At 55.3% G+C, this 23,930-nt stretch overlaps 1 protein-coding gene across 8 annotated transcripts; it reads left to right on the top strand.

The window, feature by feature from the left end:
• The first annotated feature begins 3,263 nt into the window (after positions 1-3,263).
• ZNF385A (zinc finger protein 385A) lies at positions 3,264-23,838 on the top strand. 8 transcript variants are annotated; one of them, XM_059403319.1, is made up of 8 exons: positions 3,264-3,370; positions 9,976-10,112; positions 17,562-17,672; positions 19,231-19,393; positions 21,282-21,524; positions 21,873-22,042; positions 22,249-22,344; positions 22,492-23,838. In XM_059403319.1, the coding sequence occupies exons 1-8, from the start codon at positions 3,361-3,363 to the stop codon at positions 22,720-22,722; spliced, it is 1,161 nt and encodes a 386-aa protein (XP_059259302.1). In that variant the 5' UTR covers positions 3,264-3,360; the 3' UTR covers positions 22,723-23,838. The 8 variants fall into 8 exon arrangements, with proteins under 8 accessions (XP_059259302.1, XP_059259301.1, XP_059259305.1 ...); XM_059403318.1 differs by having other exon boundaries at positions 22,489-23,838; XM_059403322.1 differs by having other exon boundaries at positions 3,284-3,370; positions 9,980-10,112; positions 22,489-23,838.
• Positions 23,839-23,930: the final 92 nt, after the last annotated feature.

Genomic DNA, 23,930 nt, shown 5'->3' with positions numbered 1-23,930 from the left:
GGTCCCTGGAGGTTATATAACTTGCCCAAGGTCACCAAGTGAGTGCCAGAGCAGAGTCGAATTCAGCCTTGTCTGACTGAGAAAGCCCTCATTCTTAACAACATCCCCTAAGGTATAGGTCTTAGAAGAGAAATCGAAATGAGGGAACCCCTCACCGCCCTCTGTCTTTTCAAGGCCAGTCCTAATGTGCCGCAGGAGGAAGGAGAGGGATACTGAAATTCTAATGGATTGTTGGAGGCAGAGATGGCCATGTGATGCTGGAGCAGAATTCGACCACTAGAGGGCAGCATACCCACAAATTTATGGGAATTTTGGGCAGGGAGTGCCTAAAGTCCAATTCCTCTTTCCCCCATCACCCTATTCTTGTTAACTTAGGCTTCTGCCTAGCAGTGCTTACGTCACATTAAACGTATCTGTCCTGGGAGGTCAAGGCTGTGCATGCTCCCATCTGTGACTTCTTGATAACTGTACCTCAGAACTTCTTTCCAGAACCTATAAATGAAGAGGGACTGATAAGGAGGAAGAGAGAAAGAAAGGCCAAAGCCACCCAATATTTCCCAGGATGGCAGCTGATGCATAACAAGGCACTGGGAATTCTCAAGGAAGGAAATCTTGTATTCCCCAGCTTGGGGGAGGCATGGAATTGGCTTCAGTCCAACTCCAGGGGCCAGATTTGAGATTTCTTACAGTATGGGCAGGAGGAAATGAGGAACGGAAGTGAGCTGTGTGGGGTATTGGGCTGGTGTCATGGGTGTGTCTGTGTAGGCCTGTACCTTTGATTATCAGAGAGTGACAGGGTCTCTCCCAAGGGTACACAATATGAGAAAGGAATTTCGTGGGTTCAGAAAGTCTAGAGTTGCATCTAGCACCTGCCTTCCTGCCCCTGAACTATACTTCTCAGGCTCTGGTCTGTTTCCCCTTCCACATCTCCCCGCCCCTCCAGAGGATGTCTGCCTCTCATCCTGAGACTTGAGCCATCCGGGGACAGGAGGGGAGGCTAGGAGGCCTGAGCCCTCTCCCTCTCTTTGTGCAGAGATGGGAAAGAGGCCCTGGGTAGGGAACAGAGCAGCTGGGGGTGCAGAGAGGGGGAGGGGGCTCAGGAGAGGCAGCTGGCAGGCGGGAAGCTGATCTGGGGGTCTCAAGTTTCTTGACATCAATTAGAGCAACCGGCCTGGGCTCATTAGTAGCCCCGGGTGCAGGGCTCATCAATAATGAATTAACTCCGCACACTGCCCGCCACCCCCACCACTGCACCCCCCCACCACCCCCCTCCGCCCCCGCCTGCCTGCAAGGTCACCCCGCCCTCCAGCCAGCAGCCTTACCTTGGTAAGTTAAGCAACCCCTCTTCTTTTTAAGATTTTATTTATTTGACAGAGATCACAAGTAGGCAGAGAGGAAGGCAGAGAGAGAGGGGGAAGCAGGCTCCCTGCTGAGCAGAGAGCCTGATGCGAGGCTGATGTGAGGACCCTGGGATCATGACCTGAGCTGAAGGCAGCGGCTCAACTGACTGAGTCACCCTGGCGCCCCGAGCAGCCCCTCTACTGAGACCTCCCTAACTCAAGAGTCCCTGGGGGCAGTGTGGGAGAGCTGACAAGGCAGAGGGCTAAGAGGTCTCTATGAACAATCAACCACACCTACTTTTTGACTCCTATTTGTTCTGATTCTACCAAGGAGGTGAGAAAATGGCAAGAGGCAAGAAATGGGGGCAGGGGAGCAGGAAGTAGGATGCATAACAGGGCCTGGGGAGAAGCAGTCTTTGTGATACTAGGGTCGAACAACATGGTGGTAGATTGGAGCTAGAGTAAGAGGACCTCCTCTGATTGGCTAGGAGACCCTACATTCTCCCCCAAGGTCAGATTTGGGCAGCAAGACCTGAGTCCCCTGAGATCTCTGGGCCTCTGGATCAGAAGACCAAGGCATTGAAAGCCCCAGCATTCTCTTGCCCTTGAGCTGGAACAACTTTTCTTGAAACCAGATCAGTGGGGGTTAAGGTAAGAGACTGCTGAAGTCCAGAACCAGGAACTTGAACTTCTCATCTAGTCTCACTTCCATGCTGAACCCAGGAATGCCAGTCTCCAATCCCCCTTACCCTTCCTCCATTGTTCCAAGACTCCAGTCCTGCCACCCTTCCAGCAGCAACCTCTTCCTCCCTGCCTCCACCCTTCTTAAATCCCAAGCGTTCTAATTCCCAGTCACACCTCCTTTCCCTCTGGCTGAGACTGGCCTGAAGCTGGCCGCATGGCATTCTGGGAAGTCCTCCTACCTTCCTCCTCTGGGGGCAGGTATAGACAAGTCCAGGCCATAGCAGCTGCATCTTCCACAGACACTTCACAGACTCCCAGACCCAGACTCCTGCCTCATGCTGGGGTCCCAGTTGCTCATCTCTAATCAAGTCCCCCTGTTAGTCCTTAAAATACATCCCATGTCCTGCACAGCCTCCTGACATTCTCCCCAGCCCGTACATTCTGTCCTATTCCCCATCCTCCCCTCCACCTCACCAAACACCCCACTAATCCTCTTCAATTGGAGCTCACCTTAATGGAGAAGGCCCCGGGTTTAGGTCCGGATGCCTGATGGATGCTCCTATCCCCACCCCAATTCAGGTCATCTGTACAGGGCAGAACCTCAGTTCTGGGCTTTGTATCATCTTCTGGGAACCCTAGTGATCACCGTTGCAAGCTTCTTTTTCCACCTCTTTTTGAGTCCATTGATTGCAATCTCTTCACTCAGACCTTCCCTAAGGACCTGGGCATTTGAACCCCAGCCAGAAATCAACCTCGGATCCGTCTTCAGCTCCACATTTCGCCTCTGAAACCCAGCCCAAAAGTCAAAGAAACAAAGGACCTTAGCATTCCCTGCCCTCCTCCACAGCTGACCCTGCCCAGCCTATCATTCTGAAGAGGACCCAGGTGTCCCACCCAACCCAGGCCCCATCCCTCCCCGGAGTACTCAAGCATTCCCTCACCCCATATCAGCTCATGACCAGACTTCCTGCCCTCAGACTCAGCCCTTCCCGGGAACCCAGGCATCTTAGTTCCAGGCTTCCTCCATCACCTCACACCGCCTTGTAGATGTCGTGTTCCCCCAGTCCTGGCTGCAGTGACACAGTAAATCCAGGAGACCGGGGCCAGCAAGTGGGAGAGAAAGCGGGAGGGGCAAGGAGCGGCCGAGACACCCCCTCCTGGAGCCCAGGGTGCCCGGGTTCCCCCTCCTCCTGTCTTCACCTGCTGCGGGCTCCGCCCCCGCTCCGCCTGGGCCGGCCTCTGCTCCTCCCCCGACTCCTCCCCCCGTACCCCCAGCCCGGCCAGAACGGCCCCCGGGACAGAGCGACGCGGAACCCCGGGCGCCTGGGTCCCCAACATGATCCTCGGTGAGTGGGCTCTGCGGCTCTGGGGTCCGGGGCTCCTGGGTCCCTCTCAGTAGGTCACCCCCCCCCAACCTCCCAGCACCGCGGTGACTGCGGCCGCCCGTCAGCAACCGGTTCCCCCTCCCCCTTCTTCTGGCTCCACATCTGGGGGTCCCCTCTTCCCCTTTTCCCCAAGCTGCCGCTTCTCTGGGTGATTTAGGGAGTGGTGAAGGGAAAAGCCGAGCCGAGTAAGACCCCCGCCCCATAATGAGGACATTGCGTATTCATGAGGCTCATGAATATTATATGACGGTCTACGAGAGGCTGGGGGAGAGGGCTGGTCTTGGCCTGGTGGAGTAGAGGAAAAGGTTCTGACCCGTTCCCCCACCAACCCCGCCACACACACACGCCCTCCCCCACCCTTTGCTCAGACACTCCGACATCCTTCTGGGCCCAGGATAAGAGGGAAAGGAGGAAGTGGGGGGCGGGCGGGGAAAAGATGGTGGGTGTAGCTTCGAGGTGTGTGTGGTGGGAGGTGGGAACCTGAGGGTCGGAGATAAGGGGGCTGGGGAGAAGCAGGGGTGGGAAACTGTCCATCCCAGGGCCCCTGCGGCTCCAATCCTGCCTCCGCAGCCATCCTGCCCCAACACGCCGGGACCTGCCCCTCTCTCTCCTTGCTCTGGCTGCCTGGGCCCTTCCTTCCCGGCTTCCTTTTTCTTCCTTCTCCCCCCACCCCCACCCCTCCCTTGGGCCGGGGGCACCAGGGGACAAGGAGCAACGGAGAGAGTAAGGATGGGGGAGGGGAGCCCCTGCGGGGCTCTGACAACCCTTCAGCCACAGCCACCCCATCCTCATGACCTACATCGGAAGGGAGCCCCAGGGTGGGGGAGGAGAGGGACTAGCTGTGCGCCTGGACTTCTTAGCTCCCCTGGTCTCATAGTCACTGGCCTGTTATGTCCTCTGACCCCTGACCTCTGCCCTGGTTAGGCCAGTTCCTGGGCCCTGTTTATGGTGGGGGACACCCCTCCCTCTCAGCAGGCCCACACACTCCCTGCCTCCCACTGGGGACACCTGGCTCCATGCTGGCGCCCCAGGGCTTCCTGGCTCCTGCCTCAGCCCTCTGCTGGGTCCCTCTGCTGGGTCCCTCTGCTGGGTCCCTCCGCTGTTTGCCTCCCTGGCTCTTTTGCTTCCCTTCTTTCTTTCCACCTCTGTTAACTTCCCACTTGTGGGCTTTCTCCCCTTCTGCCCTCCTTCCTCCATCTCTTTCTCTCCCCGTGCTGTATCTCTTCCCTCTCTCACCATGTTACGCACTCCATCATACCTACTCTGCGAACGAGGGAACGGAGGCATGAATGACTGGCTGCCTGCCTTTTTCCCGAAAATATCTCCAGCAAAGAAGAGATTCCTCACCCAACTCTGGAGACTGTCCCCGCCCTAAAGTGACCCTCACCAACACATCTTGGACTCAGGTCCCCAAAACATAGACTCCACATTCCTCCAACCTCTGCAATCCCTGCAGAGCCTATGTGCCCCACCCTGGGCAGGGGCCCCAGAGGCAGCCTCGTGCTTACCCAGAACAGGCCAGTGACTGCAGCACTTCCCTTGGTCAGTGGGCTCAAAAGACGAACTCAGGAACCTGCTCAGACCTGACCAAGACTCCATACCTAGGTCCACCAGTTGGACCCCCATCACATCTCCTAGAGGACCCTGTAGTTAATTCCCTCCTTCTGCTTACCTACGGAAGGGTGGGAAGCCTGCCCACTGGGCTCAGGCCCCACCCCCAGAGCCCATAGTAAGGTTTTCTGTTCCAAATGCTGAGGTCTACTGAGTCCATGTGCCTGGTGGCCCTGACCAAATGGTGGGGCCCCGCCAACCTGCTCAAGATCTAGACCATGGGCCTGAGTTTAAGCAGATGGTGGTTCTGGGCTCAATTCCCTGTTCTGGGCCTTTCTTACTGTCCTCTCCAACTAGGCCTTTAGGGGAAGGGGGCATTGAAGGAAGCCCTTTCCTGTCAGATTGTGACGATTTCCCAGGGATCATCTCTCTTTCCTCTTCCTGGCCACCTCCTCCCTTTAGCCCCGCCCTGCCTAAAACCACCCTAGGGTTATTAAGGATGATATTTTAAGTAGTTGTTCATAATCATCCCCTTGTTGCTTTAATCTTTGACTTCAAAGCTTTTCCAGCCCTCAACCTGCCTCCTGTCCAGATCGGGGAAGTTGAGGCAGAAGGGAACAGATACATGGGATTTGGTCAAGATGTCAAGATGCAGGGATTCGAGGCTCTCCCCCCAGTCCCCAATTTTAGGCATTGCTGGAGAGGCAGAAGAGGCCCAAAGGCCTGAAGAAAAAGAAGGGTTAGAGATGAGAGCCCAGTCCAGACCCCAATCCAGTTCCTCCCTTGGCCCCAGAGTTCAATTTCCATCTTAACCCAGTGCTGACCCCACGCTTCTCACCACCTTAGGTTGGGGCCCTAATACTACTTGCAACCCTAATCCCAATACCTCTCTCCAATCCCACTCTCACCTGGCACAATCTTCAAGACCAGCACTAACTCACACCCTACCCTTACACCTTTCCTGACTCCTATGCCTGTCACACAGGACCACTCCCTAAGCCAGCTCATGGCAGACATTCCCATTCTTTACCACAAGGGCTTGAGGCCCCAGGCCTGACCTAAGACAGCCAAGGGTCTGGGACTCTGACCTGGCCAAAATTTCTGGGGAAGGGAGGAAGGAAAAGACCAGACATCAGTGGGATGGAAGGAGTTAGATGTAGCTTGGTTGTGGCTCAGTGCTAGAGGGGAAACCCTAGCAGGATCAAAGTGCCTAGGGCTAGGTAGGACAAAGAAAGGGACAGATGGACATCCAGCCAAGGGTCTGAGAGTTCACCCTCTCTAAAGTGCATTGGGAACTGTCTTTAATAAAGCATTGGGCAATTCCCCGCAGAGCTGGGTGGGGCTCTATCTGTTGGAGGTAATTACTCTAATGAGCTTCCCTCTGGAGAGGCTTGCCCCAGCCAGGCCCCAGCCAGGTCCCAACTCCTCCCTGCCCTGCCTGACTGCATTTCGATCTCCTACCCCCTCCAAACCCACCTGAAGCCCTCACCTAGCCTGATGTCAGAAGCCCTCCAAACCCACCTGAAGCCCTACCTCATTTCCTGCTTCCCCAGTCCTCACTATGTTTCTGCCCTTCCCCACCCCCATACCCCATCTCTAGTCTACCTACAAAAGTGTAGTGCTTGAAAACCCTGTTTCTGGAGCCAGATAGACAGGTTCAAGTCCCTCACTAGCTGTGTGACCTTGGTCAAGTAACTCCCCTTCTCAGAGCTGATTGTTGTCATCGATAAGGTGAGAACTCGTTTATCTAGCAAACATTTATTGAGCTCCCTTTGTGACAGGCCAGCAATTTCCATGGACTCGTTCAATCCTCTCAACAACTCCTTGCGGCAGTGCTGTTGTTCTCTTTTGCTGAATGAACTCATCACCTAGCTCCTGAGCCTTGGGGCCATCCCTCAGGGAGACCGTGTATGTCCAGTGCCTGGCATATAGGAAGCCCTCAAAAAGGGGCAACTGTTATTCTCAGGGAATAGGAGAGCCCGCCTGAAACGGGACCCCTGCTTCTGCCCACTCTGCCCATGAGCTTCCATCAGCCCCTCTTCCCAACTCATAGCACAGTAGACCCAAAAATCAGGAGGGAGACAGGTGAATCTCTGCTTGCCCACCTTGCTTCCTTGTCTAACTCCATTCTCATTTCAGTCCCCGCCCCCACTTCCCTCCCCTTCCTCCTTCCCTCCAGGGCTCCTGTCCGTGGAAGAGATGAGGTGCTGGCCACAGGGAACTGAATCGCTGCTATTTATTTTCCTCCAACCCCAGGAAGTGCAGGGACCTTGCTCTCCCCTTTCTCTCCTTGAACAAGATGGAATCCTGTGCTTGGATCACATCTCCATGCCTTCCAAGTGAGATTAGAGTCTTTCGGGGGTTATGTAGCCGCGAAAACATTTGCCACAGAGCGTGACAATCTTGATTTAAATCCCAGTCCTGATACTTATAGGCTATGTAATATCAGCCAAGGTTTTTAAGTTCCCTGAGCCTCAGTTTCCTCATATGTCTGATGGGGAAAATAGTATCAGCTACCTCCATAGAATCATAACTGCCTCAGAGATTAAATGTGATAATACTCAGAACTCATTGCCTGGCACATAGCGGCTCCACAATACTTTTTATTTTCTACTGCCTTTTCTAGAACTCATCTCTGTCTTCTTTTTTCTTTTTCTTTCTTTCTTTTTTTTTTTTAAGATTTTATTTATCTGTTTGAGAGAGAAAGAGAACATAGGCTGGGCGAGAGGGAGAGGGAGAAGCAGACTCCTTGCTGAGCAGGGAGCCCCATGCAGGGCTCAGTCCCAGGACCCTAAGATTATGACCCAAGCTAAAGGCAGACATTCCACCTACTGAGCCATCCAGGCGCCCTCATCTCATCTTCTGAGATGGGTGTATGAGTGTTGGGGCTTCAGAGAGTCTGGAGTTGGGGAAAGGGGTCAAGGAGCTGAGCTGCTCTGGGGCGGGGCAAGTGCCAGCCCAAACCAGCTGCTAGGGGTGGGTGCTGTGTGCCTGGGACTCTGGGAGCGCTCAGGTTTCTCTCACCATTCCTGATGCTGCCCAGGGCTCGTTAAGGCTGCCCTGGTCTGGTGTGCCAGGCTTGGGGTGGGGTGTGGGGGGTGCACGCAGAGGGGAGAAGCCCTGAGGGGACAGACCAGGAAGGAGAGGTGGTCAGACTGCCCCTCAGACTGTCGGTTCCTCGCTTCTCTCTCCCTTTCTTGCTTTCTTTCTGTCTTTCTTCCCTGGTCTCTAGCTCTGTGTCCAGCTTTTCAGCAGAGTCTCTTTTTTTCTCTCTCATTTCACTCTCTTCCATCTCTCTGTTGTTCACTATCCTTTTCTTTCTCAGTATCTATGTCTTTTTTCTCAATCACTTACTCCTGCTTCTGTCATTCTTTCCTGTTCTCTCTCATTCACTTTTGTCTGTCTGTCTGTCTCTCCTTTCCCCCTATCTCATCCCAACTCTGAGGTATCAGAGGAGGGAACCCACACAGGGTTTACAGACCCCCAGCTGCCCAAGGGCTAAAGCCAAGCATCCTGCCTTTTACTTCGACCCTTAGCCATCTAAACCCCAAGCTCCCTGCAGCCTTGACCTCAGGTACCCTGGCCACCCACCCTGGCAGAAGGGACAGACCCCTCCAGACCTTTCTGGATCAGCTCCCTGCCCCCAGCTGTGCCTGAGCCCTCCCCACCCCCTCCCTCTCGCCTCTGATTCCCTAATCCCTGCTCCCCCGCCCTCCCCTCTGCCCCACTTTTCCAGGACTCTGATTGGTTGATTCTACTGACTAGACTGGGGGGAGGGGGCTGGCAAGAGAGGGGGCAGGGGGCAGAACCAAGGGAAGGGGACGCTCTCAGGCCCAGGCCCCTGGGGGGCCAGGGCCAGGCCACTGCCTGGGGGCAGCAGTCACCAGAAACTGAAGGTATGCAAAGGGGCAGTCTCTATGGAGGGAGCAAGAAAGAACCCCGGGGTACCCTCTGCCCCAGTAAGGTCAAGGGAGGACGGGGCCAAGCTTGCAGCCTCCTTGCTTTGCCTTTGTTCCTGGGAAGCCCCTGTTGTAGGCAGGGGGTTGCTAGAGCAGTAAAGGGCAGCCGAAATTCCCTAACTGGTGAACTACGAGGTCACAGAAGGGAGTTGGGCTAGTGGAAGCCCAGAGGGGTCCTGAGGGCCTTTGGCCCACCCCCTTTGGAGCCTAGCAAGTGTCCTCCCATGGCTCTGGGGGGAGGAGAAAAAGGTTTCCAGGGTGGGTGGGTAGCGGAGTGGCTAGCCTGGACTTTCATTTCCCCTTGGGGTCAGACCCAGGCATTCCCCTCCCAGAGGCCAGGCTGGCAGTTCCTCCTGCCAAAAACTGGAGCTGAACACTCACAGTAAGACAAAGGGGCCTGCAGGAAGACTGGAAGGTTGGGGGAGTGGTGCTCTGAGAATGGGCCCAGGCAGTCCACCTTCCAGAGCAAATGCCACCCACCTATGACCGACCCCCAGAGATGTCCACAATTAACCAGGATTTCTGACCGGCACAAATCACAGCTCTTTGGGCAGCCTGACTTAGTAGCCCTCCTCCAAATCTATGCCTCAGTATTCCCCTCTGAGCAGTGGCATGAATCACCCACCTGACTCTGTCCTCCCTGGGGTGAGACTTAGCCTTTGGGATTCCTTGGGGGAAAACCAAACCAGAAGAAGGGAGTGACCTGAGCCATGGGGCTCCCGAGTCCTGCTGATCTAGCAGAGAAGGTCCACAGAGAAGGTCTGTGCTCTTCCTGGGTCTGTAAGATGCCTAAAGGTCTTGGGGGAGGGAGGGAGGCTGGAGAAGGGGGAAGTGAAAACCACCCAGAAGGGAAGGACTGGTCTGCACCCTCCCCTGGGCCCACAGGGCACTGTGCTCCATTGCTCCGGACACAGCAAGCAGGGGAAGTGTGTGTGCACCACGGGGGTCACACTTCTGAGTGTGGGGGCCCCAGCTGGGGAGTGGGATGGATGGGTTTGGGCGGGGCTCCCAAGCCTCAACGTTCCTGCCCCAGGTAATGCTTTCTCTGTCCTTCAGGCAGCCTGAGCCGGGCAGGGCCCCTCCCTCTGCTTCGGCAGCCCCCCATCATGCAGCCCCCACTGGACCTCAAGCAGATCCTGCCCTTCCCACTGGAGCCGGCCCCCACCCTGGGCCTCTTCAGCAACTACAACACTGTGAGTAGCAGCCTGCCTGCTTGCCTGCCGTACCCTCCCCCTGGCTCCTTCTTTCCTTCCAACTCACCCCTGCCCTCTTCTCTTGTATCTAATTCCTTATCTCCTCTTAGGACCCCATCTCCCTGACTTCTACAAACATTGTTGGCTATTTGGTACACTACTAACAACAATAGTTAATTTTTGCTGAGGCCTCACTCTGAGCCAGATCCTGTGCTACATGTTTTATATGAATCCTCTCACTGAGTCCAACATCTAGAGGAGAAATGAGACTTAGAGAGGTGACTGTGACTCCAGAGAGGTGGACAGGGGGACAGGTGCTAAGCCCAGAAGGAGGGAACAAGCCTGCCTATTTGAAAATTCTAACTCTTTCGCATCCACAGCTGGATGGGGAGGGTCAGTGGGTTAGGGCTTAGAGGGCTAACAAAGTTGTCTAGATTGAATACAGTATGAAATAGGGAGCCATCATCTATTCCTGAGCAGGAAAGTGACTTGATAAGAGCAGCATTTGGGCAAGGTGGGTGGGACAGCTGGTTGAAAAGGAGCAGAGGCTAGAGGAGCAAAGCCAGGCCTGCAGGGAAACCTGGAAGTCCAGACTGGGCCAGTGGTAGGGCCATGTGAGTGTATAGGAAGGGGAGCGGCAAGGTGTTTCCAAGGAAATATTCCTAGGTCATGGTGACCAACTGGTATTTGGGGGTTTGGGGAAAAGGGAGAGGATGAGTAAAGACTGACTCCAGGACTCAAATCTCTGTGACTGGAAGTCACCTTGACAGGGGCAGGGGTATGGAGGAGGAAGCTGGTCTGGGGTGGGCTATTGAGCTCACTTTAGGACATGGTGAGCTGGTGTACAAGTGGGATGTTGAGCCGAAAATGTCCAGCAGACAGTTGGAATTTGGGTCCTGGCAAGTGGGCTCGAGCTAAAGGTTTGGGGGAAGTCAGTTTCATTCAGCTCAGATAACCCATCATCAAACCATATTCAGCTACAAATGCTGACTGAGCTTCAGCGACGCACCAGGCACTATAGTAGGTGTTTCTATACCTGAACGCACTTCATCTTCACCAAAACGCAACAACATAGACATTAGGATTCCTGTTTCACATAAAACAAGGCAGAAACTAAAGCTCAGAAGGGTTTAGTAATTTACCGCAGTTGACATGGTATGTGCCAAAGGTATGATTCAACTCCATAGGGAAGCTGTTGTTTTATCGCTGTTTCACAGATGAGGAAATTGAGTTCTAACTATAAGCAAGGCACTATTCTAGATACAATGGAGACATGAGGGGGGAAAATGACAAGGTCCAATCTTTTTTTTTTTAAAGATTTTATTTATTTATTTGACAGAGAGAGATCACAAGTAGGCAGAGAGAGAGAGAGGAGGAAGCAGGCTCCCTGCTGAGCAGAGAGCCCGATGCGGGACTCGATCCCAGGACCCTGAGATCATGACCTGAGCCAAAGGCAGCGGCTTAACCCATTGAGCCACCCAGGTGCCCCAACAAGGTCCAATCTTGAAAGACCTTATATTCAGGGAAGAAATATCGACATCTATGCAGTGATCTATAACACAAAACAGAGCAAGAGTTACAAATATTGTGACAGAGACACAATGGTTCAAGTGAACAAAAAAAGATTTTGAGCACCTACTAGGTGCTGGGTACAGGACTGTCTGTGCCCTTGGGGAGCTCATGCTCAGTAGGAATGATAACAAGTGAACAGCTACCCTATAGTGTGAAAAGAGCTGTGTCAGAGGCATTTAGCTTGTATGGGAGCCCAAGCAGGGTGTCAGGAAAGACTTGCTGAATGAGGCAGTGCCTAAGGGACCAACCAGAGCTGAACAGGAGAAAGAGAACAGAGGAAAAGAGATTGAACCCAGAGGTGACATGATTTGGGCTTTGAAGAATTATTAGCAGGATTTTAAAAGGGACCTTAGAGAACATTCCAGACTGAAGAAACAGCATGAACAAGGGCTAGAAAAGAGCACTTGAAGAAGGGCAATTGATTCAGTTTGGCTGGACCAAAAGGGGCTGAGAATATTTCCTTCCACCCCCTACCCTCCCACTGTCATCCCTGTCCCCCCACCCCCCACCCCCTGGTCTGCACACCTTATTTACATTTACCCTTAGGTCTCCAATGTCATTTCCCCCATTTTATTAGATGAGGAAACACAGACCCGAATGACCAAGTAAGTGACTTGCCCAAGGTCACAAAGCTAGTCAATTCGCATGGATAGTTCAGGCTTTCTGACTCCCACAGGGCTCAGGCCCCACTGCCTCTAGCAGGGACTAGCTATTTAAAGCCATGAGTGCTGATAAGCTCAGAGGGTGCCGCGGAGCGTTGAAGCAGCACCAACTTTGGCATCTGGCCGGCAGGATTTGAATTGACATTCCAAAAGTACTGGCTGTGTGACCTTAGGCAAATCGCTTCACCACTCTGAACCTGAATTTTACCAGCTGTAAAAACTAGATAGTAATAGTATCAACACACAAGGCTGTTGGGAGAATTGTATCACATAGTCGTAGTGCCTGGCCCAAAGTAAGTGTTCTGTGTTAGCCACTAGGATTAGTATGTTATTGCTATTATTTTCATTTAAGAGAGGATCAGAGAGAGAAAGGTAGTATGGCCAAGGCCTCAGCCTTTTAAAAGAAGTAGACTTAGGCAGCAGGAATAGGAGGAGGCTCCAGCAAAGGAAATGGAAGAGCCACTGGAGGGGGTGGGGAGGCAACCTGGTTCCTGTAGAGTTGGAGAAGCCAAGGGAGAGAGTGTGGCGGGCTGCATCAATAGTGTCAAATTCTGCAGGGGAATGAGGACTGCAGAAAAGCTGCAGACAGCCCATTGGCAATACTGTGCAGCAGTTAAGTACATGGCTTTGGAGTCAGGCAGCCCAGCTTTAAATTCAAATCCCAGTTCAGCCACTTACTAGCTTATGACCTTGGGCAAATTATTTAACCTCTCTAAACCTCAGTTCCCTCATCTATAAAATGAAGATAATGATAGTACTTATTCTGAATAGTGGTTGTAAAGATTAAATTAGATAATCCATGCAAAGAGCTCAGTACAGAGGCTGGTACATTGCAAGGGCTCAGTCAACATTAGCTGGTGATGGTGGTGGGGTGGCCGTGGTTTTATTTTCATCGCAGAGTCTCTCCCTCCCTGGACTAAGACCTCCAGATCTCTCTCCTACTGGGGCAGTTCCTACCTCTTAGACCTCTTGCCACATTATGTTTTCCTCTGCCCTTGGATGTCCCTCTTTGTCTCCCAAAGACAACCTCTCTCTACCTCCAGCCCCCCCACGCTTCACTCTTCTCTCTATCCTATGTAGAATGGGAGAGGGTGAGATCCAGAGATGAGAGAGGGGGAAACCTAGGACTTGTCCAGAGAGGATGAGCAGGTGTCTGGGGGAGTGGGTTGCTCTGCCCTCCTGTCCCTCAGCCACCAGTGCTGCCCCTACTTGACCACCAGAGGGCAGCAAGTGCACGAAGCATAAGCTCTTTGGGAACCTGGTTGTCCAGCAGGTGGCGGGCGACGCGACGAGGTGGGAAGAGGTTAGGGACGATGTCCCCAGTCTGAGGTCGCTTCTGCTCTGGACGCCCCCGAGCTCCACCGTTCAGAGGAGTCGCTGAGAGCGCAGTGCCTGACACCTAGGTACCTGGGCTCAATTTTCCCTCCTTAGTAGAAGCGACGTGTAAAAAGGACAAAGGGGTAGGCTTAGAGGGAAGAGAAGGGTCGTTTGGGGACCTGGAAGAGAGGTTGTTAGCAAAGAAGCGAGGGCCATGGCAGAGGGGATGGAAGAAAGGAGAAGCGTCCGAGTTAGAGAAACAGAGTCGTCCAAAGGATTGGTGGGTCCAGTGGAGACACTGGACCCAGGACTCTTCCTGGGAAGAGTGGAGGAAGCCGAGGTCACCTGGTCAATACACGGTCGCTGGGCCGAGCGGCCCCTCTCCAGGGCAAGGTCTACCCTGGAACGTGTATCTGGATACGGACACCCCTTCCTCTCCTCTTTTCACCCCAGCCCCGCTTCATCCCTCGCTGGCTCCCTAGCCCCACCCCCGTCCGTGGCCCGCCCTCGGCCCCGCCTCTGGGGCGGGCTCCGGTCTCGGCCGGCACCGCCTCCCCTTCTCCGGCCCGGCCGGCCGCACAGCCCCAAGCCTCCCGGGCAACGAGCGCCGCGTCCCCGTCCCCGGCCTGCCAGGCCCGGCCAGGCTCGGGTGCCCCGCCCGGGTCCGCCGCCCCGGGCCATGGAATCGCGGCCCCCGGGGTCCCGCAGGGTAAGCCACCCGGCCCCTCTTCTCTCCCTGACTCCCGACGCTGCCGCAGCGCCCCCCCCCCCCCCATCCCCGCCCGCCCCTGGCGGGCGGGCTACCTCTCCTTTCGCTTGGTCCTCGGGTTATCTGGCCCATCCCCCATAGCTGGCGCGGTCCCAACCAATCTCTGGATCCCAGCTGGCACCCCCAGACTGTTGCCACCGTACTGGATACCCCCACCTCTGCTTCTCAGATCCTTGGAGTCCCCCAAATCTTCAGACTTCCCATCAGGTCTTACATGTACCCTCAAATTACCACGCCGTTTACAGCCCTCTTATCCCATCCCGGCGTCTCTCCCCTTCCCAGCATCCCTCCCCCACCAGCTTCCACCTGCTCTTTAGACACCCCTAGCTCTCTTTCTTTCCTATTTCAATTCTTCCAATCCCTCAATTCTTCCCATCCCTGAGATTCCACCCTCATTCCCTTTTCACCTTTATGGGGGGGAGGGGAGAGGATGGGGAAGTGGGGTGGTCAAACAAGGGGCAGCGGTTTCCATCAGATAAAGGGCAATGGAAGGAAATATAATCGTGCCCCCCTTCGTGTTCCTGATCTGGTTTCCTCCCTTCCCTCCCCTTTGCCCTTCCTGATTCATTTTGCCCCAGCTTCAGGGAGCCATTCCCCTTCATGTGTGCTGTTGGAGGGCAGGTGGGAAAGGAATGTTTTTGTGGACCTTTCCAGGCAGTGTCTAGGCCAAAATCCCAAGGAAGGGGCTCTGGAGGGGAATGGGCTGTGGGAGATGTTGGCCTCCACCCCTCCCCAGAGAGCCGTCATCTAGGTCATCAGGGCCTCTTGACCTTGGCCTGGAGCGGCACTTCAGTGGCTCACATTCCACCTGCGCAGGGATTGGGCCCAGGAGCCCTCACCTTCAGCCTGGTGTCTCCTCAGTTCCTGGAGGAGAAGGTAGGAAGGACCCACCACCCTGGGTTGGTGCCCTCTAACCCACCCACCCCCATCCCTGGCTGTTGTTTATGGTCTTAAACCTGAGGAGGGGTGTGTGCAAAAGAAAAGGCTCTCAACCTGACAGGAAGGACCCAAGTGGGGCAGAGACCCATTCTTCCAGGATGGTTGTTGGGACAGTCAGCCCACAGGTCAGCCTCAGGGCACTCTGGGGAGCAGGCTGGAGCAGAGACAGAACTGGGACCTCTGCTGTCCCCTCTCCATCCCACCTCTCTCCCTACTGCTGTCATCGACTTAGGTTTCCTGGCCCAGATTGGGTTTCTGTTTGGGCTGAATTCCATTCCCCACCCAGCTTGTGAGGAAGCCCTGGGGCAGGGGGCTGGTGGGGGGCAGGGGGTGTCTCTGGGTAGGGAGGACTGACGCCTGGGGACTGGGAGCTGAGAGCAGTTGTCTGCCTCCCCTTTCTGATTAAAGCCTGTCTCCAACTTGGTCTGTCTTTCTTTCTGCCAAACACATCATACATTCACACAGATAAACACACAGCTGAAGATTACACAACCTGACCATTCATGGCGTCGGCAAAGCCCCCGACACAGAAATGTTGATACATAAATGATGTACACACAGCACATGACACTCCTTCACACTCCACCCATGCACAGATTGATCACAGCCTGCCTAGACACACACAGTCACACCCATTCTTCCCTTGTTTGGCTTCTCTTTGAATAGGACCTGGGTTTCCAGGAGGTGAAAAGTGAGCTACTGCAAGGGGCTGCTTCCAGCCAAGGACAGACCCAGTGATGGGACACTTATCAGTCAGACCAGTCATCTGAAATTGGTCATGGCTCCTGCCTCTACTACTACTAAATCAGGCAGCCCATTTCACAGGGATCTAAAGCCCCCTTCCTGACATTACCCCCAACCAGCCAGTGAGGCTACTGGGGAGAGTCAGGATATAGGGACTTTTCAGATTCCAACCACCTTCGTCCCCCTGCCTCATGTTTCCGTCTCTCACCAGTATCTTATGGGAACCATGAAGACCTGGGAACAGGGAAGGGGCTCAGCTGAGGAGCTAAGGAACCCCAAGTCCCAGCCACTATTTTCCACTTGATTCTTCCACCTAGAAGACAAAAACTTCACTCTAATTTCATTCCGTCCTTAGGAGAGGTCCCAGCCATCACTCAATCCTCAGTCTCGGCTACATTCCAGTCTCGCCTCTCCCTGGCTGCCTAGGGGCCAGAAGGGAGGAGGACTGTGCAGGGAGGCAGTTTTCATGCCTCTAGTCCCCTGGCTTCATCCCCTGATAGCTGAAGGGCTCAGACAGAAACTCCCATCCTCTCCCCTGATAGCTGAAGGGCTCAGAGAGAAACTCCCATCCTCTCCCCTCCTCTTGTGAACTCTTGGCAGGAGACTGCGAAGACATCTGCTGACCCAGGGTGGGGGCAGAGACGGTTCCCAATCACGCCCAGTCCCACAGCCCTGCCCCAAAGAAAGAGTTCAGAAGATCTTTCTGCTGCCAGACCAGACCAGCTTCTTAGTGCGCTCCCCCCCCCCCCCCCCCCCCCCCCCCCCCCCCCCCCCCCCTCCGCCCCCCCCCCCCCCCCCCCCCCCGGCCACCACCACCACCACCACTAATTCCCCTTTATTCGCTACAGCCACGTGTTCTCACCAGAGTTCTTTTACTCCCTTTAGATCTGCTGCCTTCAAGAGGTCTAGGAAGTGTGTTAGGGCAACCGGGGCCAGATGGGAAGCTGGGAATATCTGTCTCCTGGGACTAGAAGCTTGCATTAGTAGACATCTCCCACCAGAGTGGGGCCAAAAGAGTTCAAAGGGCTCAGCTGAAGGCCCTAGGATCTGGGGTGCTTTGGGACTTCCCATCAGTTGAGCTTCTGGTGGATTCACCTAGATAGAGGCCAGAAAAGAGAGTTGGATTGTCGTGGTGTGATGAACTGAGACAGCAGTCCATGTTCGAGTACCAGCTCAGCTGTTAACACGTGATAGGACCTTGGGCAAACCACTTCTACTTTCTATCAGATGGGAGCAAGGGGCCAGTTGATCCCTCACGTCCCTTCCTGTGCGGTGAAGATTGGGCTAGGAGGGAATCAGGGGACTGAGGCTCAGAGCCCTCAGGCCAACTGAGAGCTAGAGAGGAGTTTCTGGGGATTTTGGTTCAACCCAGCTGCTACAAATGTAGGGGATGATGGACATAAGCTTGTGCTGGGGTTCCTGGCTCACCCCAGCCTGCCTCCACAGATGGACCCTGTGCAGAAGGCTGTACTCTCCCACACTTTTGGGGGATCCTTACTCAAGACCAAGCGGCCCATCATTTCCTGTAACGTCTGTCAGATCCGCTTCAATTCTCAGGTAAGAAGCGTAACTGCTCAAGGGGGTGGGGCAGCAATAGCCAGGGGATGTCAGGGGAGGAACAAAGAATGGGGATACTGCAGGAGGGGCAGGGGTGGATGGAAGGCACTTGAGAGGTACAAGAGGTGGCTGTATATTTCAACACGAAGTAGGCCAGTCCTCTATGGTTGACCTCTCCCTCGCTTGACGACTGAGGCTTCCCTGGTTCAGAACTTCTTACAACACAGGTAGCCATCATGTCTGCATGGGAGAGTGGCCTCTGGCGCGCTAGTCCTTGGGCACTGGTCTGAGTTAGGACACTGAGTCCCCTGCAGAACCTGTGCCTCCATGATCTCTGCTAAACTCCTCCCCTCACCCACCCACTTCACTCTAACCTCCCAGCTTCCTCCTCTCTCTACCCTTTCCCATGACAGACTTTCCCATGGAGAGAAACCACCCAAAATGCAGAACCTAGGTGTCAGGCCTTTCCAGCCGTCCTCCCTCTGAGGCTCCCCTGGGACTTCTGTGTGGGTCTGGAGGGGACTTTGTGGGGTACAAGTTCTCAGAGATTTTGGAGAAAAACAGCAGAGCCTCATTCTGCTGAGTAGGGGGAAATAAAGCACATTCTGTTTCTCTACCCAGTCCACACACACACACCATGATGCCAGGCTCCACACATCACTGCTCCACCCCTGGGCCGTCAATCTTCTTAATTCATCCACACGTTTTTATTTCTACTCTGTCCATGTCTGGGTGACCTTGGGGCTCCAGGACTGTATGTTCTTAGCAGGAGGTGCACATAGGAGTCAGGATAGAGCCAGGACCAACCCCACTTTAGGTCTTTCCTTTACCTTAATCCCAGGCATCCCCTCTCCCAACCCTGGCTCCACTCCCTGGTGGAGGGCAGAGAACTAGAGGGGCAGGGGGCCAATAGTAGACAGCCTTCCCCTCTTTTGCCCTCCCTTTCCCTCCCCCACCAAGTGGCTCTGTTTTGACAGCTGTCTCTGCTGCTGTCTCTATCTCTAGAGCTGGGCTTGGGGCCAGGGTCCTCCAGGGTGTCCACAGAGGCTTCAGGAAAAATGAGAACCAGGGGGAAGTAGTCAGGAGAGAGCCCAGACCTCAGGGCTCTTTGGGACTCCCAGCCTGAGTATAGAAGCAGTGAAGGCTGCCTCCCAGGACCAGGAGACATAGGCAAAGAGGCCAGGGGGCCAAGAGATTGCTGGCTGGCTGGCTGGATTACTAGGACCATCCCATTTAGGATTCTATTATAGGTTGGGGTAACCCTCCCTCACCCAGAACTAGGTAAGGAGCCGGAGTGAGCAGCCAGGCCCTGGGTGTGGTGGTAGGGTGGAGCCTGGGCTAGGTAAGGATCCAGGTTTCCACCTACTCAAGCTTGAGAAGCTAGTCTGAACCCCAGGAATAACCAGCCCTCCTTGGCATGGGGCTTTACATCTCACTGGTACAGTGAGAGAGTCACTGCAGCCTGCTGAGACCACCCCAGGACCTGAAGGAGCTCTGTGGGGAGAATGGTCAGATGAAAGGTGATCTCAGATTCCATTTTCTTCCTTCATCCCTAAAGAGCCAGGCGGAGGCACACTACAAAGGTAATCGCCACGCCCGAAGAGTCAAAGGCATCGAGGCTGCCAAGACCCGAGGAAGGGAGCCTGGCGTCCGGGAACCTGGAGACCCAGCTCCCCCTGGCAGCACCCCCCCAAACGGGGATGGTGTAGCTCCCCGTCCAGGTGTGTCTGAATCCCGCTCACCCTACCCTCTCCCCGCATTGTTCAACCGATCTTGTCTCTGTTCTTTCCCCACTTCCTCGAATTCTCTGCTTTCATCTCCCTCTTCCTCAGCCCGTACCCCACCCTGACCCAAGGTGAGTCCTAGAGCCAAGCACAGTGATACAGAATTTCCATCCTGTCACCCTCACTCCCGCCCCAGCTCCTCTCAACAGAGTCCCCACTGTCTGTCCTCCCCACCGCCCAGTGACTCAGAGAGGGGCTAGGGTGAGGCCACCTGGCAAACTTCCTCAAGAAAAAAGGAACCATCAAATCCAGGCAGAGGCTCCTTCATCTTGGGGAGAGGGGCAGGGAGGGATTAGGACACCTCGGGGCCTGCCTGGAGGTACTGAGAGCTCAGGAAACTCAGGCCACTCCCTGGATGATCTTGGTTGATCTTTTGACCTCACTGGGCCAGAGTTTTCTTTCCTGGGAGTGAGACTTTAAGATGTTTGAGGTCTTTTCCAGGTTTACAAAAAGCAGCTCTGAGATTCTTTCTCCCTCATGGCTGGTGGCCATCTTCAATCATACTCCCAGCCAAGAAATTGGAAGGAAGGAATATCAAGACAGGAAGATATGAGCCACCCGCATCCTGGGATTACCACATCAGATATCAGTCATGACCAACTCCAGAGAGACTGGAAGAGCCCCATTTCCTCTTATCCTTGCCTGTCCTTTCTGCCCCACCCTAAGCAGAATGAAAATCAGGCATCTGCTTCACCAGCTTGGGAACCAGGACCCCACTCTCAACACACACACGTGCACACACAGACACACACACACATCCTGTAGAGAGGCACAGACAGGGTGGGCAGATGAGCTGAGTTCTAACTGTGCTCTGGCTGCTTAGTCTGATCATTTTTTAACATGGCAGCATCTGCAAAATGGGAATGATGATGATTGTGGTAGTGGTAGCTGACATTTCCTGAACATCATTGTTCTAGGTGCTTTATGTATACTACCTCATTGAATTAGATCTGATGGTACATCTAGAAGGAGATCATGATACCTCCCCTACTTGTGTAAACCATGAAACCCTGTCCAGATTGAGATGTGGGTGTGCTATCTGGATTGACGTAGGGTAACGGATGACAGAAATGAGCAAGAGAAATAAAGGGAAAGCTCGCAGGATGGACAAGCAAATGCACACCTGTGGGGGTCCGGAGGTCCCTTCCTACAGGTGCCGTACTCCCACTGCCAGCCTCCCCACGACCCGGAAACTGGATCGGCTGCTGGAGCAAGAATGGGAGTGCTAGAATTTCCCCTGTACAGAGGCCAGAACCCAGCGCTGAGGGCTGGGGCCTGTGCATCTTTAATCAAGCCATGAATTATAGAGCAGCCTGCATCCCTGTTCCTTCTCCGGTTCTGCTGTTTCTATTTCCCTTTTGCCATGTCTGTAACTGTTTCTCCTGACCTCTCCTCATGCTGCCTCTGCCCCTTCCTAGAGCTCTTTGGCATGCCTCCCTGGGGACTGGGCAGGACTCTGGGAAGGGGCTGGTCAGGCAGGAAACCTAGGCCGGCTGGTAGGCCATTGAGACCAGAATCCTTGTTCCATGCCTCTCCCCATGGCTAGGCCAGGTGCCAGCTTCACCCTGAAGAAGCGCCAGTGGGGCCAGACCCCTCAACCATTCTCAGCTTCTGGAAAATGAGCCAGGCCTTGGAGCCTCACACCCAGCCTGCAGCAGCTAGACCACATTTGGCTCTGGCCCAGGGCATGAGAGCATGCATGTTGTCACAGGGTGGGGACTCCTGGGCCTGTGCCCTCCAGGAAATGGGGGTGGGTTTCCTCCACATAAAGAATTTTCTCCAAAAACCATCTGGGGTGACCCCTATGTTTCTCCCCTAACAACAGTTTCCATGGAGAATGGACTGGGTCCAGCTCCAGGATCCCCAGAGAAACAGCCTGGCTCCCCATCCCCTCCCAGCATTCCGGAAACTGGTCAGGGTACAACCAAGGGTGAAGGGGGGACTCCAGCCCCAGCTTCCCTCCCTGGGGGCAGCAAGGAAGAAGAGGAAAAGGCCAAGCGGCTGCTCTACTGTGCTCTGTGCAAGGTGGCAGTGAACTCCCTGTCCCAGCTTGAGGCTCATAACAAAGGTATGGACTCTCCTTCCACCTCTATTCCCCTGTCCTCAGCCCCCTCCTGTTCCCTACCTCCTAATTCATTCCCCCAACATCCTGGACCCTCTAAGACTTACCAGTCTCTCTCCCTCCCAAATAATCTCCCCGCCTCCTTAGTCACTGACTTTCTTGGTTCCCCCTCTACCTGCCTTCTTTACCTGTGACTCTCCTCTGATCCACCTTGTGTTTGGGGGGCATCCAAGGGACTGGGGAAAACCCCACAGTTGATGCTCCCCTATCTTTTAATTGGGAATGTGTTTGTCATCTAGTAGGCCTGGAAACTTTTTCCTCCACCCCTTACCTTCTGCCCTCTGTGGGCTCCAGGTACTAAGCACAAGACAATTCTGGAGGCCCGAAGTGGGCTGGGCCCCATCAAAGCTTACCCTCGTCTGGGGCCTCCCACTCCTGGGGAACCAGAGGCCCCTGCCCAGGACCGAACCTTCCACTGTGAGATCTGCAATGTCAAGGTCAACTCGGAGGTCCAACTGAAACAGGTGGGTCCAAGGCCTTTCCCAGGAACTCTAGGGAGTTCTATTCAGTAAGTGGGGAAGAGAACAGGGAGCTTGGGTGAGGGCGCTTCTCTCAGGGTCTGTCCTTGGTGCCACAGAAAGGGCGGAGCCAGGTGTTTGGGGGTGTGGCAACCAGCGTCGGCTGCTACTTTCCCGGTGGCTCACAGCCCCCTATCCTCTCAATCCCACAGCACATTTCCAGCCGGCGGCACCGAGATGGCGTGGCCGGGAAGCCCAACCCGCTACTGAGCCGTCACAAGAAGCCTAGGGGCACCGGGGAGCTGGCGGTGAGGCCTGGGCGCCAGAGAATTCGGCCTTGTGAGGGGGAGGGCCGGAACTGGGGGGAGAAGGCGATGCGGGCAGGCCTGGGGAGAGGTGGGGTTTGCGAGCCACTGCCTGACTTCTCTCTTTCCCCGCCCCTCTCCCCCCAGCAGGGCACGCTGACTTTCTCCAAGGAGCTGCCCAAGTCCCTGGCGGGTGGCCTGCTCCCCAGCCCCCTAGCGGTGGCTGCGGTGATGGCAGCGGCAGCAGGCTCCCCGCTGTCCCTGCGTCCGGCCCCAGCCGCACCTCTTCTCCAGGGACCGCCCATCACCCACCCCTTGCTCCACCCGGCCCCCGGGCCCATCCGAACAGCGCACGGACCCATCCTCTTCTCCCCCTACTGACCTGAACCCCAAACCCCCTCCCATTCAAACCCCCCCACCTCCAGCCGGGACCCAGGCTTCCAGGCTCCAAGCCTGCCCCTACTCTCGGCACTCCCTGAATGATCTCTCTCCTTCCCCCCCACCCCGAGGTACGGGGTTCCAGGAAAGGGGAGGGGTAGCGGGGGAGGGGGGCTTCAGAAGGGGGGGAACACCCCAGATCTCAGGGAACCCCGCCCCCTGCCCTTCCCTCTCCCCTAGAAAAGGGGGGGCCGTCTCACCCCCGAGCCCCCTTGGAGACACCCCCCCTCCCAAAAGCCATGTCCATTCAGCCCTTACCCCCCAAACCTAGCACAAAACGGGGTTCACAAGCCATGGTCGGAGTCCGGGGGGGCAGAAATGGATTTTCCTGGCAATAAGCGGACTCTGGGACTCCGGCCCCCTGCCCCCAAACTGAAGCGCTTCCGTGAACACCCCCATCCTCCGCAGGGGGAGGGGAGCGGGCGGGATCCTGGGTCCCTCAAAAGCACTTTGGTTTTACCGCCTGCAACCTCACTGTGCCCGCCCCGCACCATGCCCCAGCCCCAGGTCTACCTGGGCCCATCGCAGGGGCAGCACTTGGGGGCATCTCTGGCACTTGGGTGGGACCAAGTAGATGCCCCTACAGACCCTTCCCTCACCTTCTTCCTCCCCAGTCTGGATTCCATTCTTTTCACCAGCACCCATCGCCCAAGGGGTACCGAGGGGGGCAAGGGGTGTCCAGTCCAAGCCCACCCCCGCCTCGCCTTCCGCAAAACTGTGAGCAAAAAGCAATAGAAGCCTCGCCCCCGCCCCTCCCCTTTCCGCAGGATTCGCTGAGTCTGTAGCCTCCCCCGTCCTCGCTCCTAGACCTCATGGCTGTCCCTACCACCAAACACCTCCAACTGCACAACTCGGGCGGGGGCGTGACCTCCCTCCCCTCTCTGTGGTTTCCGTGTCGTCAGCCCTTACAGCAGCCGACCGGGAGGGGGACGGGCCCCCACTGGCCTTCCCGTCCCCATCAACTCTTTATGCTTGACGATGTAGCAACCCCGGCCCCCCACCCACGTCTTCCCTTTACCCTCTCCCCGACAATAAAGTCTGGATTCGTTGCCCTCCGTCCCCCAGACTCAGACTCTCAATCTTGGCTCCCTGGTATGGGAGCTATTCCAACGGGAGATGGATCTGTATGGTGAAAAGGGGACCAGAGAGAC

Source organism: Mustela nigripes, chromosome 6 (genome assembly GCF_022355385.1).
Source record: "Mustela nigripes isolate SB6536 chromosome 6, MUSNIG.SB6536, whole genome shotgun sequence".
NCBI lineage: Eukaryota > Metazoa > Chordata > Mammalia > Carnivora > Mustelidae > Mustela > Mustela nigripes.
The sequence above is the reverse complement of the archived record's forward strand: the minus strand, read 5'-3'. Positions and strand labels throughout refer to the sequence as shown.

Excerpts from the sequence above, each read along its gene's own strand:
- ZNF385A (XM_059403318.1), top strand. Across the intron at positions 21,525-21,872 it reads GCTTGAGGCTCATAACAAAG|GTACTAAGCACAAGACAATT; the intron begins GTATGGACTCTC and ends TGTGGGCTCCAG. Across the intron at positions 22,043-22,248 it reads CGGAGGTCCAACTGAAACAG|CACATTTCCAGCCGGCGGCA; the intron begins GTGGGTCCAAGG and ends TCAATCCCACAG.